At 34.9% G+C, this 20132-nt stretch overlaps 1 protein-coding gene across 2 annotated transcripts; it reads right to left on the reverse strand.

Annotated features, from left to right (window-relative positions):
* Positions 1–6077: 6077 nt before the first annotated feature.
* Positions 6078–19805, reverse strand: EMB1241 (Co-chaperone GrpE family protein). 2 transcript variants are annotated; one of them, XM_059572203.2, is made up of 4 exons: positions 19454–19805; positions 7289–7804; positions 6781–6921; positions 6440–6531 (listed from the first exon to the last, which is right to left on the reverse strand). In XM_059572203.2, exons 1-3 carry the CDS (start codon positions 19706–19708, stop codon positions 6817–6819), a joined length of 876 nt encoding a protein of 291 aa, XP_059428186.1. In that variant the 5' UTR covers positions 19709–19805; the 3' UTR covers positions 6440–6531; positions 6781–6816. The 2 variants fall into 2 exon arrangements, with proteins under 2 accessions (XP_059428185.1, XP_059428186.1); XM_059572202.2 differs by lacking the exon at positions 6781–6921 and having other exon boundaries at positions 6078–6531; positions 19454–19799.
* Between the last annotated feature and the right edge of the window lie 327 nt (positions 19806–20132).

Below are 20132 nucleotides of genomic sequence, written 5' to 3' on the forward strand. Positions count from 1 at the left end.
TTCATCCAACGGATATACTGAATGATTCAATTTAATCGGATATCCATTGTGATTCGTTGATTAAACGGATACATTGGATGGTTTGGTTTAAGTTGGATATTCGTTGTGATTTGTACAATGGATGGATTCATCAAATCTTTTGATAGGCTTTATAAAAAATAGAACATGTTTGGATTTTTATCATTCTTCAGATTTATGAACAATAACATGAAAGTGTGTCGAATTGATTTGGTGTGGTAGATTTCGAAAGACTTAGTATTTAAATTCATTTGATTTCATCATTTTATTTAGTTTATTTAATTTTGCACGACAAAACCACTCGAACTTCGGAACTAGGTTAAAATAGAATTAATTTAGATTAAAAATCGATTTTTGCAACGCAATTCCATATGGATCGGCCTCGCACTTGCACACGTTATATTGCACACAACTCGTGCACTTGCGAGTACTTTTAAAACTCACAACAACTGAGGTCAATCTACAGCGAACAATAGACACTCAAGTAGAATTTATATTATCGTTCAAAGAAAAATAAAATGATTTGGTTTTTGTTTTCCACTAAGAAGTGGAACAATGTGATAAGCGTCGAATGTTGCACATTCAAGCCCCTTAACTCGCATATGTTAATTTTTTTGCGTTGTTATCTGTTTGATTTTGTGTTGTTTTAGTGTTTTCATGTTTTTAATAAAGATGCAAGAAATTCCATTGATTTTGGGCTTAAAATACACTTCAAAAAGCATTGGCAACAAATTGGATCGAGCTCAGTATTCTTAGGCTCGAATGAACAAGCGCTCGAGTGCATCCTTCTCTAGGCTGAAGTGCACTCCTCCTTGAGCTTGAGCGTACCCGCGCCGACTAGCTGGACAAAAATGTGGAATTAATTTAAAAATAAGCCTAGGTCTCCTAGTTCGACTAGGGGACGGAAATCCAACGTTTCTGGGACTCCAAGGGCTCCTAGTGTCCTTTTAAAACCTATAAATAGTCCACAAACTTCAAGACAAAGTGTGCTTGGTTTTAGAGAGATAATTCACATAAAGATCTTCTTGGAGGCTTGAAGAGTTAAAGAGAAGATGAACATAGCAAAAGGCCATCCCAACACCACAATGATTAACTAATTCCGTAATAAAGTGTTGATGTAGCCTTTTCTAAGTAATAATAGTTTAATTGTATTTTACTTTGGATTTTTCTATATGCACGATGGATGTATAACTGTGAGAATTAATCTTTAATGTTTATATTCAATCATTATGAAAATTTTCTTCTGTCTTATAAAGCTTTTTATATTGATTGAACTCAATCCTTCATATTTTCTATGATTATATGAATAATTGTTATACAATGGTTTTAATTGACACATGATCAATAGGATTCGATAGGTCATGCCTAGGGAAGGCGTATTTGTCTACACCATAGTTTAGTGTAATTTAGGTAGACAATTCGTACTAACCGAAGATGAGTTATGCTTATCCATTAATTGTATATAACTCATTAAGATATTTGAAAGTCCATACCTAGGGAAGACGGATCGTACCACATCTAGAGGTTAAGTAGACAATCCGTGCCAATCAAAGATGGATTATACTTATTTCTTAATATTTGAATTTTCTTGACTACTCGAGTGACACAAGTCTTGTCATGCATAGAATGAGTTTCCCTTGTAAAAATATGATTAACCATTGTTATTCGGTTAGTGGTGAAGTCGACCCCTATTCTTTCTCTGATCACACTTTATCTTACTTTTACTTTTATGCAATTGGTCTTAGAACAAAACAAATCAATCTTCTTCAAATTGAGTTATATTTAATCCTGAAAAGTTTAATAACAATGCCAATGCAATCTTTTAGGTTCGACACCCTCAATATAGCCCTATGCTACAAAGATTTGTGCTATTATTGCAAGTAGTATTTTATTATTGATATTTTTGCACACAAAAAAGGCCACATCACAATGGAGTGACTTACCTAGCAAAACTAAATTAATTAAAATAAAGCAACAGAAAAAATAATGAGAAAATCACTGGGGCTTTAAGGATTCACCTAATATTCTATTACTTATTCCCGAGACATTTTTAACTCAACTAGGTAGAGAATCAACTCTCCTAAGCGGAAGATAAAATAATTAAGTGTTAACTAAAAATAAAGTCGATTGAGCATAGGTTCAATAAAAATTTAATTTCAATGACATGTTAGAAGAGATTAAGCATTCACAGTAAATTCAAATCCCCCTCCCCCCTCTTGTGTAAACAATGTCTGTGTATTTTCTCCATCACAATATGAGTAACTACTCACTTTTATTATTATTAATCATAATGGATGTTTTCCAACAAGTTTAGCACAACATAACATAAAGTGCTAAGTTCTAAAAATCCATAAAAGGCTTAGCAATTTTTATTGCAAGGTTTGTGACCCAATCAATCAAATATTATTTGATGAACAAATTAGAGGTCAAATAATCAAAAACTCTTTCAATCAAAATATTTTCACTTTCAATACCTACACATGCAATTAAGCACTTCTTCTGATAAATGAATCAATTATCAGATATTTTTCCATAACAAAATCTTTCCACTCAAGATTTGATTTCATCTTTCTCATATGCGAATTGCATACCGCAAATTCTTATAGTATTTGACTTCTCAAAAGTTAAAATACTATTATTATGATCTAATCAAAATATTTGTACAACCATCATGAACTCAACCTTTAAGATTGTTGAAAAAAATTTGGATGGTGCACAAATTCTCGTTGATATAAAATAATTTCAATATGAAATTAACAATAAAAGAAATAAAAAGTAGAGTATAGAACGATCTCACAATATACTATAGAATTACGCAAGTGCGTTGTTCTTAAAGGTTGATTCGTGTCTCCCGGAGTATGTAACTCGGTGCGATCGGATCCTTTGACACACAACCTCCCAGGATTAGACTATAGCGTTTATCTTCGTTAAGGACGCACTTCCAAAGAATGAAGAGTATAGAACGAGCCAATTGTCAAAGTTGATGAGAAACTTCAAAATATTATTTGTAGAAAAAACCAATAATATAGCATATGGCTTTATGCCATGAAACAAGTGTTTTGCAACACACTATACGGCCTTAGCCTTAGATAGAAAATAAGTGATTTTTTCTTCTATCTCTCATATCCTTACTTACCTTCAATGTATTAGTATATATATATATATAAGTGTTGGAAAGCATGTCATAAAGGAAGTCTAATGACCAAACGGTCAAAACGTTAAAAAACTCCCAAGCATAAAACTTGTTATAAAATGCAATAAAACATATTAACTCTAAATGACCAAATGGGTTAATGACCAAATGGTCAAAACAATATTTAATGACTTGTAAACAACGATAATGACCAAACGGTTACAAATCAAAAATGATTAAAGCTGATTTTTTTTCTTTCCCATAAAAACTCATGAAAATGATATCAAATAATAAAATATTTTCAAATGACTGAAAAATTAATGTTTATATCAAATATTACAACAAATCATTCCCAACATCCGATCATTAATCTATGAAGAATATTAAACATAATTTCAACAACACAATAAAAATATTAAGTTTCACCCATAGCCCTAGCTAAAAAGATTAGCCACTCATAATCATGAAAACAAATTCCATGATCAAAATGCTAAACATTAAACACAACAAAAGGAAAATAAAAACTAAGGAAAGAAAATAGTGCTACTAGCTGAATGGAGGAGAAGTCACCCCAGCTTCAAACCTCCTCCTTTTAAAGCATTCACATTGAGCTCTATATTTTTGGCTTTTCTCTAAAATTTTAACAAAATTCATAAAACTTGCCATTTATAACAAATTCTTCGCTCAATGTTAATTTTAACTTCATTTTTTCATGCTCTTCAAATATAATGAGTTCAAAAGTGAAAGTTTTTTTTTTTTTTTTTTTTCTCTCTCTCTCTTTCATACTTCTTGCTCCCCTTTCACTTGATCTCCCCCTTCTTCTTTCGCTGCAGATGGCCGTAAAAGAAGATAAAATTTGGTTTCCTTTGGCTTCCACGTGAAAAAGTAGAGAATCTTGAAAGAAGTCTTTTGCTTCTTTGTATTTTCTGAAGGAAAAAAAAAAAAAAAAAAACAAAACATTATTCTGTAGCTGATCGATTGCTTTTTTGTGTGCTGTTTTTTGTAACACCCATCCATTGCCTAGAAGTATTGATTTTCTTCTTCTGCTTTGTCTCCTTTCTTCTTTCTTTCATTGATGGCCTTAAAAAGCTAAACAAAAGTGGCCCACGTGATGGGTTGCAGCTGGAGAAATATTGCAGAAGTTGTACTCCTTGGCCACGTTTTTTTTCTTTGCAATCAAAATCCAAAATGCCTCATGATAAGCTGGAAAATGCAAATGCTTTGATACATCAATCCGCAATTCTCCTGTTTTTTTAAAAAGATAATTTCAGCAACTCCTACAAAAATAATTCAGCTTAAGATTAGTAATTAGACAATGCTCCACCATTAACTATAAAACGCAAGAATTTGTGCAAAATAAGGTATGATCATGATTGCTTTAACAAAAAAATTATCACATTTAAGCTATTATTAACTGAGCAATCTTTGTTCAAGGCTCTCAGTAAACTCGTAGTAGGAATTAATGCTCATCTTTTGTTGTTTGTTGTGCTCTTCGCGTTCTTCGTGTTCTTCAAGAGCTTCTGAATTTCTTTATGTTCTTGAAGTTCTTGTTGAACTTCAAGATCTTTAAATAGTTGAGGAATTAACTCTTCTATCAGATCTTTTCTTTGATGATTAAACATAACTGTGAGTGTGGTCTCACAAAATTTTTTCTTATGTACTAAAAAAAAAAAAACTATAAGCAAAACTTAGAGAGAAAAGTCCCTAGGCCGTGTATTACTCTTGTGGGGAGAGAGTCGTATGTTTTTGCTTCACAATGGAGCCTCTATTTATAATTCTAGGATCATGAGAAAAGTAGGAAAGAAAACCATGTGGGACTGAGATTAGAAATCCTAGTCCTACACAAAATCAGCCAAAGGAGGAAAAAGACCACCCTTGCCCTTGTGTTGCACGGCCATGGGGACAAAAAAGTTCTTCCCATGGTTTTAACCCTAGCCCACTCCCACGTATTTACTTGCATGGGTTTAAGTTTTATCCTCAAGCTCAATACACGTTTGACTCAACTTTGGCCTTGCGAATTAATTCCATTGCGCCCAAAGCTCATGCCCAAGCCTATAAGAATTAAATTCCTAAGCTCAATGCTCTTTTAATTCTTAAGCCTATCGAAATTAAATCTTAAGCTCACAGCTCTATTTAATTCTCGAGCCCAATTGTCTCCAATTAGCCACTTAGATTATAAATCTCTTGGCCCATGTTTTATCAAAATCAAACAACCCGAATAAATAAATATGTAATTAGTGCCCGATATAAATGTTAGTCAATTTACATCAGCTCAAAGAGGGACCTAGGGAAAAAAGACTATTAGCTCCAATAGCCCTATGACTATGCCTTCCTTGACCATATCACTTATTTTGTGACTGCACTCTAATAAATATTTTCTATTTAGTCAATTAATCTTCATAGTGTACTTATTAATTACATATTACTCCTCCATATAATCATTACGTAGTCAAACCAAAGTTAATGTACTATCACTTTGTTCACTACCTATTTCCTAACCGGCCACTACCAAAATCCATCCAGTCTTTCATGCGTCTCAACTCAAACCAAAGTTGTGATCTACTACTTCTGCCATTCCAAAGATGCCACCAGTGGAGCCTAAAGGTGTCATCCAGCCTGAACCAATTGAGGTGTTGGCTCGGTGGACTAATCAGAAAAACAATTTATTCTGTCACTGAATTGTTGATCAAATGGGCAGGGCAGACAGCTGATGATGCAACATGGGAAGAATTCTTTTAAAGTGGAAGGTATTCTCACAAGCTATGCAAGATGTGAGTGGAAGGAAGGAGATATACAACTGGCAGAAGATATTCTGGAAGAGTGACGTGTGTGTGTTTGTTATAACTGAATTGGTTTGTTACTTCTGTTGGCGCTATGTACTTTTCCCTTAAAATATATTTCACAGAACACCTTGAAATGATTCAAATGCAAGAGAAACAGGGAAAGCCCTAGTAGAATTAAGCCACATTAAGGCACAGAGAGAGAGTGTGTGACTGTGTTTTCAACAACAAATTGTATTCCCTCCAAGAAGCATCACTACTTTCCATGAAAGAAAAATCACATTCCACCAATTTAGTCTTACAAATGAGACCATAGCAATATAATAAACTCCTGCTTTTACAAAATTGAATCGAGGTTGTTTATTGGTAAATTCAGGTAGAATCTGATACTGTAGCGCCCTCCTCCTCGGCGGTCTTGCTTGTTTCATGCCCTTCCGATGACTCTACTTGATCAGACTTTGCAGGCCCTGGACCAGCTGATACCTTTACCATTGACGGACGCAAGAGTCTATCGCCAAGCTTGAAGCCTTTGCGAAATTCTTCAATAACGATATCTTCTTCATATTCATCGGAATCCCCACGCATAATTGCTTCATGCAGCTTTTCCCCCCCCCCACAAAGAAAAAGAAAATGAATGTCAGAATAACTGCCCAAATTTTTGGTCTTCACAAAACTATTTTGTGTTTAAGATCAACATCTCAAAACAGAAAGTGTCACCCTTTTTATAACCCAACAATATTAAGGTCCCATCAGGTATTTCATTCTAACAATACAAACTGAATATCACACACAACAGTTGTGTGTTTTGAGTACATATTCTATGCAAACATGTCATTTACATAAACTCACCGAGTCGGCTCAAATCAATCAAAGACCTGGTTTCCGTTAAAAGCGCATCCAGGTCTTCGTGAAACTTGAATAGACTTGATTAAGTATTTGAAAAAGTTCATCAAGTACACGATTGGATTTCAAGCCAACTCGGTAGCTTACCTGCATCAAGCTAACAATCAGATATGGACACTCATTATGCAAATTGATAAATAGAGCTATGATTTCGGGTATGAATTTGTTGGTCAATAGGACATATCATGCTCATCAGGAAGAATCTTACACTTCCTGAATATTGTAATGGCAGATTGCCTCTATTAGTACACTAATCTAACATAGATTATGCCTCTTCGCTAATGTCTTAATCCATCAGTTAAATCTGTTGTTTCCTCTCCAATACCTATTCTTACTGTTAAAAATTCTCTACATTAGATAAAGAAATAAGAGTCCCACAAAGGATAATAGAAGTTCATGCATCATATAAGCCTTTCAACTAAATGCTACAAGTCAGCAGAGCTAAATAACTCACCAATGGATCAAAGGGGTTCCCAACTGTCTCAACTGGAACTACACCAAGCGAGCTCAGTATCTCCATGAACTGCTTATATATGCTTTGATAGCTACTGTTGATCTTCTCTTCCCCATCAGTCTCTACTTTAATCTGGGCTTTAGCTCTCTCAAAATTGTCCAATACAGGCAACAAACTCTCCACAACTTCCCCCTGAGCATTTGTTAATAGTGAAACCCTTTCCCTCTCTGTCCTCTTCCGAAAATTGTCAAAATCTGCACTAATCCTAAGAATTCGAGCCTTCTCTGTTGTCAGTTCTTCAGACAAATCAGTTACTTTCCTTTCAAGGGTAGTTTTCCCATCTTCGACAGATTTTAACAAAGATTCTATTTCAGCAACTCTGGATTCATCATTGCTGGCTAAAGCTTCTTTGTACGATTGGAGTAAAGATATGACCACTGAAGGAGGTACCTCTTCGGCACCAGTAACATCATCACTTGTAACATCTTCATTGCGATCAGCACCATCCAAAATGTCCTGTTACAGAAATCTATTAGTGAAACATACAAGGAAATTGGAATTAGTTACTAAAACTTTTCAGAAATTGTCAAAGGTCTGTGTGCTCATAACTCCAAAGTGCCAAATCAAGTAAAAACTATCAAGTTACTAATTAATCCAAGTATATGGTTGAAAAGAATACTAGTCCTAGATTACCAAAAACTCATTTAATATTGACTTGACATTTACAATAGTAATGGACAGGGACATGCTAATCACTCAGTTGACTTTAGGTTCAACCAATATTGTCAAAAAATGAGGCTTAGAGTATTGAAGAAGCAAGACAAGCTAACATATAGTTCATGCACTGGACAATGGCAGCAATAGTTGTGGGTGTACAGCAAGAGTTTAAATAAGTAATAAAAGAGAATAGTATAAAACGGAATAGAATATTTAGTCTCGACTTTTTGCCTGAAATGCATAAAATCTTCAAGAGCCTTGATAAAGATAAGAACAATGAAAGCAGAAATCATCAAAAGAAAAGAACAAAAAAAAAATCAATGGTACAAACATCAATTCAAAGGATGTAATAGGAAAATCTCCAATAAACAGACAAACCCTTATTCTTATAAAATTTTAAAAAAATAATAATAATAATAACCCTCTAATACATGTAGAGATACTCAACAAAGTCAATTTAACTAAACGTCCAATTGATTGTGTCAGCTCAGTGAATCTTATATAAATTAATTGAGGAGAGGTACATGTTTCTTTTTTCCCCATTCCACTATTTTAAGGCCACAATCTCTCATGACTTTTGTGTTTATTATATCCTTCTTTAATTACTCCATCCATGTTATTTGGCAAAAACCTATTCTTATTCTTAAGTTCTCAATCCAACTAGCTTTGAACAGACGCCATACTATCACCCCAATCTTTTTGCTCCTTTAACATGAATCAAATGACTCTTTCTCACTTGCGCATTCATAAGTCAACATTGCATGTGGCCAACCATGTCATTTCCTCATGAAGTCACTACCCACCGTTGGAGGGACATTCTTCATTTCTTATTTAATTTCTATTGATACACCTTAACATTTTTCATTTTAGTTATACCATTGTATAAGCATGTTGATTCTTATTCGCCCTACTTTTTGTATCATAAGGCCTAACTAGTCCTGTAAAAAGTTTCCAACTTAATGCAGATTATAGGATTAAGGGATAATGCAGATTGACAGGATTCTCAGTGTGGTCAAGGGATAATGCAGATTTGGTAGTATCTCATTTATTGTTCATTGATGACACACTGATCTTTTGTGGTGCGCAGTCTGAGCAAATTCTTCATTTGCAGTTTATCCTCTTGTGCTTTGAAGCAATGTCGGGTCTGAGAATCAATTTCGGAAATCCAAACTTGTTGCTATAGGAGTTGTGGGAGATGTAATCAATTTGGCGAATATTCTTGGGTTTAGAGTTGCCTCTTTGCCTATGAAGTATTTGGGTTTGCCGTTGGGTGCCTCGTATAAAGCTAGGTCTATTTGGAATGGTGTTATTGAGCAAATAAATCGTTGGTTGGCTGGTTGGAAGAAACTGTATTTGTCAAAGGGAGGACGTTTAACCTTACTTAAAAGTACATTGTCTAACCTTCCAACATATTGTTTATTTCTCTTTCCTATTCCAGTGGGAGTGGCTAGGGGTGTAAACGAGCCGAGCTTGGGCGAGCTTTGCTTGTCCAAGCTCAGCTCATTTAAGTTTATGCCAGGCTTGAACTCGACACGAGCCTCAAACCAGTGTTCGAGCTCGGCTCATCAAGGTTGGTTCCATGTTCTAGCTGGAGTATTTTGGCCAAAACCCACATAAGAACACATCATACGACCTCTCAAACCGAATAGCATATACCTCGAAATCTCAACCTAAATCAAACCTAAGTGAAATCTCACCCAAACAATGTGATTTTCGTGCTTTATATACAATGGGTGTAAAGAAAACACAAAGTAAAAACCCATGATCAGAAACCCTCGACCATATCTCTCCCTACGTCTCATTCTCTCTCTCAATCTCTGCATTTCGATCTCTCCTCGACGTGCATGCGGCGGTTCGGCACTCACATTTTTGTAATCAATTAAAAAATCAAACCTTGTTTTAGTGTGTAGTAATGTGTGTGTGAAAGAAGAAGTTACAGTAAAAAGAAGTGAATAAAAAATTTAAAGAAATAAATGGAAGAGGTAGAAGAAGTAATCGAGGATCATGTGTTTGATGGGGCCTAGATCTCAAGGCAAACGAGGCAATGTGTGGAATAGCCTTGGAATGAAAAATGAAAAGCTATTTAAGTAGGACTATTACAAAAACGCAGCTGAGTTTTACTTTGATTTTTATCTTTTGTTAATTAATATTTGACCCCTTATTTAATTTAACTACATCATACTTTTACAAATAATTATTTACCACATCAATATATATATATATATATATATATATATATATATATATATATCACGAGCTTAGCCGAGTCGAGCCGAGCTTGCTTCGTTTAATATTTGAGCTAAGATTTGTATTCACGAAACGCTTGTTCAATATTCGAGTCAAGCACAAGCCAAGCTTATACGAGCCGATCCCGAGCGAGCAGCTTGCTCTCTTAACACCCTTAGGAGTGGCTAAGCTCGAGAAACTCCCAAAGGGATTTTTATGTGGGGTGGTATGAGGGATGAGGCAAAAATACACTTAGTAAATTGGAAGCAGGTTTGCAGGCCGTTACAAACGGGAGGGCTAGGTGTTCGGAATTTGGTTCAGTTTAATAACGCTTTATTGGAGAATTGGTTGTGGTGGTATGCTATGGAGAGTGAGGCATTATGGAAAATGGTAGTCACATGCTCACTGCTCACAACTAAGTATGATAATCTAAGGGTGGTTGGTGTTCGAAGGAGGTTATTGGGACATATAGAGTGCATGTATGGAAACTTTTTTTTTTTTTTTTTTTATGACGGGGAACCTCTCCAAGGCAGGGCCCTTCGAACCCACCCTTGCAGAGTAAACCCTGGTCCCATACACCGCACTCTCGAAAGTTTCCCTACACGGAACTGATTAAACCGCTGGCTTTTCACCAAGAGGTGTGGTCCCAATAAATTGTTTACACCCATGAGGTGTTGAACCTTGGACCTTAAAGGGAGCAAACCCCAAAACCAAGGCCTCCACCACATGGGCCAATCCCTTGGGGTTAGAAACATATTAGAAGAGGGTGGGGCACTTTTTCCACTTTTGTTCATTTGAGGTGGGGATGGGATCCAAAGTACTTTTTGGCATGATACTTGTTGTGATGACAAACCATTGAAGCATGTTTTTCCATCCATTTTCAGTATTTGCTCGATACAAAGATGCATGGGTGGCAGATAACTTTCAATGGAATGTGGGGGTTATTGAGTAGAATGTTATTTTTATGCAACCCATCCAGAATTGGGAGATGGAGTTGGTTTTAGCATTCTTTGCGCGGCTGTATTCTTTCAAGATTCATCATGGAGAGTTGGATCAGATTAGGTGGAGCCCTTCCAAGAGGGGTCATTTTGAGGTAAAGTCATTCTAAAAGGTGTTATCGAGCCCTTGGAAGAGCATATGGTGAGTAAAGGCTCCATCGAGGGTGGCATTTTTTGGGTGGACAGCAGCTCTCTAAACAATATTGACCCATGATCACCTACCCAAGAGGCATATTGTGGTGGTTGAGTGGTGTTGTATGCGCAAAAAGAGTAGGTAGTCCATTGATCATCTTTTGCTTCATTGCGAAGTGGCAGGCGCATTGTGGAATTACATCTTTACATTGTTTGGGATAGAGTGGGTTATGTCAAGACGGATATTGGACTTGTTGACATGCTCGGGTGGTTCAGTTGGGTGTGGTCTAAATAAGTTAGTGTGGAGGATGGCCCCATTGTGCGTAATGTGGTGTATTTGGAGGGAAAGAAACACATGGACTTTTGAGGATGTTGAGCTTTCGATGGTCGAGCTATGAAGGAATATGATTAATATGTTGCATATGTGGATGGTAGCACAACATCGAGCGGATGTTCCTACGTTAGCAGCTTTCATGAATTTTTTTTATTCTTCTCCCTATTAAGGGTTCATCTTTTGTATACTCCATGTGTACTAGAGTTACACCTAGGGGTGTAAACAAGCTGAGCTTGGGCTGTCCAGGCTCGGCTCGTTTATTTTTGAGTCAGGCTGGAGCTCAAGCTCGAGTCGAGCCTGACTTCGCTGCTCGAGCTCGAGCTCGTCTATTTCAAAGCATAGAAATCAATGAAACAAGAAAAAGATTGAAAAGGAAAATGAAAAGCTCACCTTAACCATTCTCTTATAACATCTTTTTTTTGTTTAATCAATCTCTTATAACATCATCAGCATCCATTAAAGTTGTTTGCTTGTTTGATAAGATTTGAACATTAAATATTATACCTTTCTTAATCCATCGTTTTCACTTCAACCGTTACGACTATGGACAAAGTTATTTAAAATTAAATATTTCTTCTTTTCAAAAATATTTACACATTTTTCTGGGCAACCAAACAAACACATCAAACGGCAAAACCCCAAACCACCCACCACCCAAGAAGAAACGGAGAAAAAAATAACCCAAAAAGAAAAGAAAAACCCACAAATCTTATCACCTCCTCCGCCTTCGATCCGCGGCGTACTGCGAGAGTGAAATGACCTCCAAGAGCGGTGTGGACAGCGGGGTTAGCAACGGCAAGTTCCTGAAAACTGGGCACGAGCCATTCAGCTTCAGCCAAGCATCGAGGTGTGTGGTTGCTGCGGTGGTGGTGGTGGTTGCTGTTGGGGGCACTGGGGGAGTGGTAGGAACCGAGGAGAGTCGTGAGAATGGAGGCGAGGAGGATGGTGGTGGAGACTGTGAGGGGCGAGTCGTGAGAATGGAGAGATCAGAGATTCAGAGATGATAGAGATGATAGATTTAGGTTAAATTTGGGTTCTCTAATTTGCAATCGTTGGATTTGGAAAAATAATTAAATTTTAAATATTAACGGTTTGATTCGTTTTACCAAAAGCTTATCCCATGTGGCTGTCTCTACTTAGATCTGGTGTACTTGTTTAATATGATCCATTGATTATATATACGTTTTCAACATTTAATATTACTCGTCAGATTAGATCAAACAAGGCAAGCTTACGGTGTCTCTGTTACACCATATACATACTTCTTAGTAAATGCTTGATAGCTGTCATCCATTAATATCATCCAACGGCTATTAGATCATCAAAACATTTTGGACGACTACGATTACACTTATATACCATAGATCAAATTCAAATTCAATTAAATTATTAAATTCAATAAAAAATTCAAAATTCAAAATTTAGGAATTAGGAATAAAAATTGTGTTATGTAGTATTATTTAGGGTCAATTTGTTGTTTCAATTTCAATAATTACGATTTTAAAAATTGTGTTTTTTTCAATCACATATCTTTTTTTCTTTTTATTTTAGATTAAGTATTTTTAAAATCACAACGTAAAACGCTTTATGTCACACACTCACACACACTAATCACTATTATCATATTACATATAGTATTATTTAGTTAATATGTTAAAATGTTAATGCTTAACACGGGTCAAGTATATAATGTCAATATTAATATATATTGTATCTTATATGTAAACATTTATATACTTATATGGTTATATAATTGTATCATTATCTAATTTATATGGGTAATGGGTCAATGTTAATTGTTATAACTTATATACTTATATTATATGTTCTCATTATCACGATTCATGATATATGATTTAAATTCAAATTGTTAAGTTTTTACTTACCGTAAATTGTGATTATAATGTATAAATTATAAGAAACACATTAGTTACTTAATTATTAATCATTTAATCTAATAGTAATACTCAAACTCTAAGTAATAAATTCTTATGATCTAGTGGTCGTACACTCATACTTAAATTTTAGGGGAAACTTCACTAAGGACCCCCAAACTTCCACCCGTTTTGAAATACCCCCCCTGAACTTAAAAATCTCTCAATTTAGTCCCCTGAACTTTCAATTGCTCTCAATTTGGACCCTTCTGTTAATTTTAGCCATTAAAAATTCAAAAAAAGACCAAAATATCCTTGATTTTTGTTTTTTTTTAAATAAAAAATAAAAAAAATAAAAAAACATTTTAGAAGTTGAAATTTTATACAAAAGTCAGGGGTATAAACGTCATGTGACGTTTAAAATCTGACGGAGGGGTCCAAATTGAAAGCAATTAAAAGTTCAGGGGATTAAATTGAGAGATTTTGAAGTTCAAGGGGGTATTCCAAAACGGGTAGAAATTTGGGAGTCCTTAGTAAAGTTTTTCCTAAATTTTATGATCATATTATCTCACAATTAATATTAATATTATCTTAGATCTAAGATCATGTGATATATCATATATGTTTTATAAGAATAAAGTATATAATTATAATGTATTGATTAAATAACACAATAACTTATGCAGATATACCATATGATTATATAATGATTAATGATTATGTGATATACCGTATACAATTCCAATTTCCAAAGCATAAACTATCTAATTATAATATTTGGATTAAATGACACAATAACTTATACGGTTGTACTATATGATTATATCATATGATAAAATAATTAATAATAATATCATATATATATATATATATATATATATATATATATATATATATATTTCTTATATGTTTTTATATTAATATATACATATATATAATATATATACACACATATGCATAAATAACAAAAAAAACAAAGGTATATAATATATTTGTTATTATTGAGTAAATGAGTAATGTTGATTCTATTTTGTTATTTGTTACTTAATAAAAAATATACGAGCCGAGCCTAATAAGCGAGGCGAACCTTATACGAGCTTGCTCACGAGCTTAGCCAAGTCGAGCCAAGCTTGCTTCGTTTAATATTCGAGCCAGAATTTGTGTTCATGAAACGCTTCATTTAATATTTGAGCCGAGCTTATGCGAGCCGAGCCCGAGCTTGCTCGCGAGACGCTTCGCTCACTTAACAGCCCTAGTTGCACCCATCTACGCTTTATTAATGATACGGTAATTATTTATCAAAAAAACAACAAAATATCCCTGATATATTCCTCCACTTTATCCACCCTACTCTTAAGTCTATGGACAACATCCTTCATAATCTCCTATCTTTAGCAACAAGTAACACAAGACACTACAAATTATTTCTTGACCATCAAATTTCACTATTAGAGTCTTTATTTCTAGTTATATTAAACCTACATGCCATATGCTCAATCGTTTTTTTTATAAGTAATCGAAATATTATTAAAAAACGAAAAACGCTACCCAAGTACGCAAGAAATATACAAGTGAATACTTAGCTAGAAGAAGATCAACCTAGTTCTACTTGGTCTAAAATCCTAAGATTCTAAAAATTCTCTACAAAAGTCCAACTTAAAGTTAACCTGATTTTCACATTTATAACATGGCTGGCATGAAACATTCTTTTTGAAAGCCTCAAATTAAGCAATCACCACTAAACCAAGATAGGCCCTTTAGTCCAAGAAGTATCAGGTAGTTAATTAGATCATTAATATATGTTTTAGTCTACATTAGGTTTTACTAGAGTTAAGGGAAAATTTCATAATTTTTTAATTGCTGGTTAGGGGCCATAGTATCAGGGAAATTATGTTATTACTAGGTGACTCTATTCTTGGGGCTTTTATATTTGACCTTTGGTTTTAGTCTAATCCCATTAAAATATGTGATTAAAGTCATAATCCCATGAGGAAAAGTTAAGATCCTAAAGTCTGTATACTGTTGGGTGAGAGCAACAGTGGCTTCATCATTATAAATGTGTGTGCTTGCGTGTACCTGCCATTGTATTTAAACAATTACAGTTGATTAATAAAAAATTGAGTTCTTTAATTTATGCAAGTAGAGCCTAGAGTGCCTCTCCTACTTCTTCTCCCCTCTATCCCAGATACTGTTCATGTTACCATTCATAGCCCTAAACATATTCAAGTCAGCCTTGTTCTCCATTCTTTGCAACCTCAAATCAAACATTTTCCATTACCTATTCAAAGCCCATCCTACATATTTACCCTAACCATTAGCAATAAAATATCCCTTCAAATGTAAAGCAAACCCCATTTTGCAACTGCTGCCCATTCAACCTATTATTTTTTGTTTTATCCCCTTTTTACCTCTAAATCCAATCTTTTCAACCTATATTCTTACAACAAACATTCTTATTCAATTCCAAGATTTTGAACCACTAATTTTCTGACATCTGAACAGATTCAGCCACTTCTCCAAATTTTTGCAATGTCATAACTCCAATCTAGATTTATGTTTTTTGATAAGTAACTCAAATCTAGATTTATAGACCAACATGATATAATTTGCAATTAACATGCATCAAGGGACATCATCTTTTACAATCTAATAAGCCCATTCATAACCAATTCAAAAGCATATGGATTCAACATTCATCCTTGGTGTAAGCTTATTGTGACTGGAAGTTCATTTGTGATTTCTACACTAGTTTTCATAATAATGACACCCTTTATGACACCAATATAGTAGAGACGAATTTCTTTCTTACCAAAAATCATATTACTTCCTGAAATATCTTATCGTATGCTCTGAAATTCTTTATTTTTTCTTTACAAACTTCTGTTAAATCTCTATGAAAATTGCTTCTTCTTTTTTGCATAAGTGAAGAATTAATTTAAAAGTTACATTTACTGAAAATTGGATTGGTAAGCAAGTGCATTGATCATCCACATAACAGATTTAGTTATTGTAGGCAGAAAATTTGTGCGCAGACAACCAAACAATGTATAATGAAGATCACTTTCAAACTATCCCAGAATGTAGTCACCTTAACCATCATCCATGAATAGGTACTCTTTGCAGAGAACCTCCAATTGAATACAAAGTAAAAAAAAAAAAAAAAGAACAATGAATAAGATTTTTATCAAGATATTAATTCTTTTTTTTTTTCTTGGAATAGGTAATCAAGCGAATTTTTAAAAAATGTGTGAGGTGCCCCTAAAGTACACCAAACAATAATTGAAGCAAACAAAAAACAAAACAAAAGAAAACCCAACACCCACAAAGCAACCCAAAACAGACACAGAACCCAAAAACTAACATCCCAAAAAATGGCATATTTACATATTCTTAAACACATAAGAGAGAAATTCAATATACACAGTGAAAACCAATAAAAACTGATTGGTATCCCATACATGACTTGAGATAGAATCTAAACTACAATTTACTTACTAGAATCATGAAAGATACTAAGGTCCAAAAGGATTTGGCAAAGGTCTCAGGATTAGCACTTGCAGCATATAAATACTTCATCCCATAAATTCAAAGAAATTTCCTTCTCTAGACAGAGATTTATGACAACTGTAAGACTCCTTTTAAAAATGATAAGTGGAATAGTCCTTGTACAAGGGATTCATACAAGAGAATGCCAAAAACAATTTCTTTTGATGAATAATAATTTATTAGTAGAAGAAGAAAAGCTGGCATACACGAAAAGTATAAAAGAGAAGCAACCACCCTATTGGGGTCAAAAATCTAAAAAGTTAAGAAGACCTACGAGATTAAAGGAAATGCCAAAAACAAATTAGAAAATTATAAAAGATCTTAAAAGACCAAAAAAGACAACAAAAATACAAAAATACAAAAAACAAAACCAAAATCCCTTGGTAAGAGACTTCAATCTAGATATCGCTAGCTTGGTACCTTTGGAGGTCCTAGCATTTGTCAATCTAAATGGTGAGCCTCTGGTGTCAATTGAAATGAATTCTTCAATACACCAATAACTACACAATGGTTTAGGCATAACCTGGGAAATCCCAAACAAATGCCAATAACCAAAATTTTCTGGCGGCCACACATCAAAGAAGAGTGTGGTCTACTGACTCCCCACATGCTTTACAGAAGCAATTTTCTTTTTCTTTTCCTTTTCTCCTCTCAGCAAAAATGAAAAACCTTAAGAGTTCAAATTGGACTTGGTAATTCAAGGCTTCAAAACACCATTTTATGGATATGTTCTCATGTGTGTGGTACACAGCAACAACTTATCTCCCCAGAAGGCATGGTATGTCACAAGCTTATATCCAAGATAAAATAACAATATTAATTTCAGTTTTTTTTTTTTTTTTGTTAAGAATGTGACCAAAACTACTACATTGTACTTAATGGAAAAATCATGAAACTGTTAGTAACATGTAAAGGTAATGCCATCTGGACCCAGTTTTCCTTCCACTTAAGGATATGCCTAGCCACCACGTGTTTCTTGATGGTATTTCACCATTTTTATATGTCATGACACATCAAACAGGTCCAAAAGCCTTGCTACATCAAACCCTGCAATAGCACTTGCCACCTTTTTCTATTTGGGCAAGTAAAAAACAGTTGGCTGTGCCTCTCTCAGCCTTTGCCACCACATTTTCAAAAGATCCATATAACCATGTGGCTTAAATGGATTAAATTGAACTGACACTTACAAGGATAGGCACAAGTATCATGTGTGTCACTCAAGACCTGATAGAAACTCCACTACTACCTCAATCATTGCACTTTTCAGTCTATTGGATGCACAGAGGTATCAATAGGATAGAAACATACATGTATACAGAATCACCTGAAACTGGGGAAGTCCAAGGCTCCTATAGTTGTTCATAGCACCTTCCAATTATAAAAGGAAAATGTAACGGTTTACTTAACTCGCATCAGTATTTTTTATCTTGCAGTTCATTCCTACTAAATTTACCTGAATATAATCATGACTCCTCAAATACAAATATCATTTTTAAATTCAAATTTCACCACTTTCTATACACTTTTAACTGCCTGTGCATCATGCTGAACCCACACCACCCAAAAAAATCATTTAGAGAAGAATGCAACATCAGCTTGACCTGTACGAACGAAGAAAAGCTTGCCATAGCTCCCTCTTATGACATTTTGATCATCCATATTTGACAGCAGACTTCTGTTTAAGCTTCCTCAAATGAAGTATTCCGTTTTCAAACAATATGTTCTCCCAAAAAAAAAGTCCACGCAGGGAGAGATTCTTAAGTATCTGTTCCAATCAGATGTAACACAAGGACTATGAGGATGGGTGGACGGTTGCTATCAACAGTTTTCACATTTTCAATTTTGTAGGATTTCTGGATTTGTGTTGTTCTTCTTCTCCCTAATTGAGTGTCTATCTTGTATACTACCAGTCTACTTGGTTGATGGTTCACTCCCTTTGCGCTTTCTAATAAGATTGAATTACTTGTAAAAAAAATACTAAAGGGCCAGCACAACCGCATTCCAAAAAGAATATTGTAAAGCATCTCTCACTACCTCATTGTAGTAGAGAAAAATGCTATTAAGTATTAGTCTTAGCCCTTAGTCATATATTCAACTCCAATGTCATATCCAAGCTCAAATCAAGCGACATATGGAACTTGGGAATCTAGCATGAAAATGAAAGGTTCGTTAGGCTGTTCAGCAATCATAGATATTCCTGAACCATCTCAAACATTCATTCATAACTCCACAGATGCGGGCAACCAAACACGGAGTATAATAATTTTCAAATACAACAATGCAATCAAACACAAAGGTGCCAGATTATTTAAATAAGATAGAAGAAATAGTGTGATACCTCGGCTTGCTGAGGTTGTTGAACCTCCTCCTGGGTGTCAGTGGTCTCGGTTTCTCCGGAGGAAGCAAAAGGCACGAACTTCACGAAGCGGAGGGAGGGTATGCGAGAGAAGCAGAGAGAGCTTAAACGAGAATGTTTGGGTGTGCTCTGTCTGAAGGACACGCAAAAGGGTTTCTCCGATTTTGAGGATGCGGTGGTGGTGGGGCGTGGGGGGAGGGCTACTCGGATGGTCGGAGTTTTCAGGACAGTAGCCATTGGTGTAGCTCCGAGCGAGGCGGAGACGGGGAGAGAGAGAGAGAGAGAGAGAGAGAGGGAGGCAGAGAGGGAGAGATAAGGATGGCAAAATTGAAAAATAAAAAAAGGAGGGTGGAAATAAGTGATACTGTGAATGCTTAAGGGCGCTTTTGACTTGTACCGTCAGATTGGAGGATTCAAGAAGAAACTAGACTTCAACGAGGGAAAAAAACAAAAATGCTCGTTGTATCCATATGCAATCAGACTCTAGAATTTAAAAAGTAGCTTAAAACATTTTATTGTAACCAAAATTGAATCCCTAACTTTCTTTTAAAATGTTCTTAAAGGAAATAGTTCCACTGAAATTATTTTATGAAGCGAAAGTCACTAGTTGAAATAATTTTTATTTTCCTTTTTTCATTACAAACTCATCTCAATAAACATA

Source organism: Corylus avellana, chromosome 10 (genome assembly GCF_965113065.1).
Source record: "Corylus avellana chromosome 10, dhCorAvel1.hap1.2, whole genome shotgun sequence".
Taxonomy (NCBI): domain Eukaryota; kingdom Viridiplantae; phylum Streptophyta; class Magnoliopsida; order Fagales; family Betulaceae; genus Corylus; species Corylus avellana.

What these genes read in the sequence shown, in the direction of transcription:
- EMB1241 (XM_059572202.2), bottom strand. Translation starts at nt 19,708, where the DNA reads ATGGCTACTGTCCTGAAAACTCCGACCATCCGAGTAGCCCTCCCCCCA. An exon ending in AACAACCTCAGCAAGCCGAG is followed by an intron (nt 7,805 to 19,453) that starts GTATCACACTAT and finishes TTTCTGTAACAG; the next exon opens with GACATTTTGGATGGTGCTGA. An exon ending in GGAACCCCTTTGATCCATTG is followed by an intron (nt 6,532 to 7,288) that starts GTGAGTTATTTA and finishes GGGGGGGAAAAG; the next exon opens with CTGCATGAAGCAATTATGCG.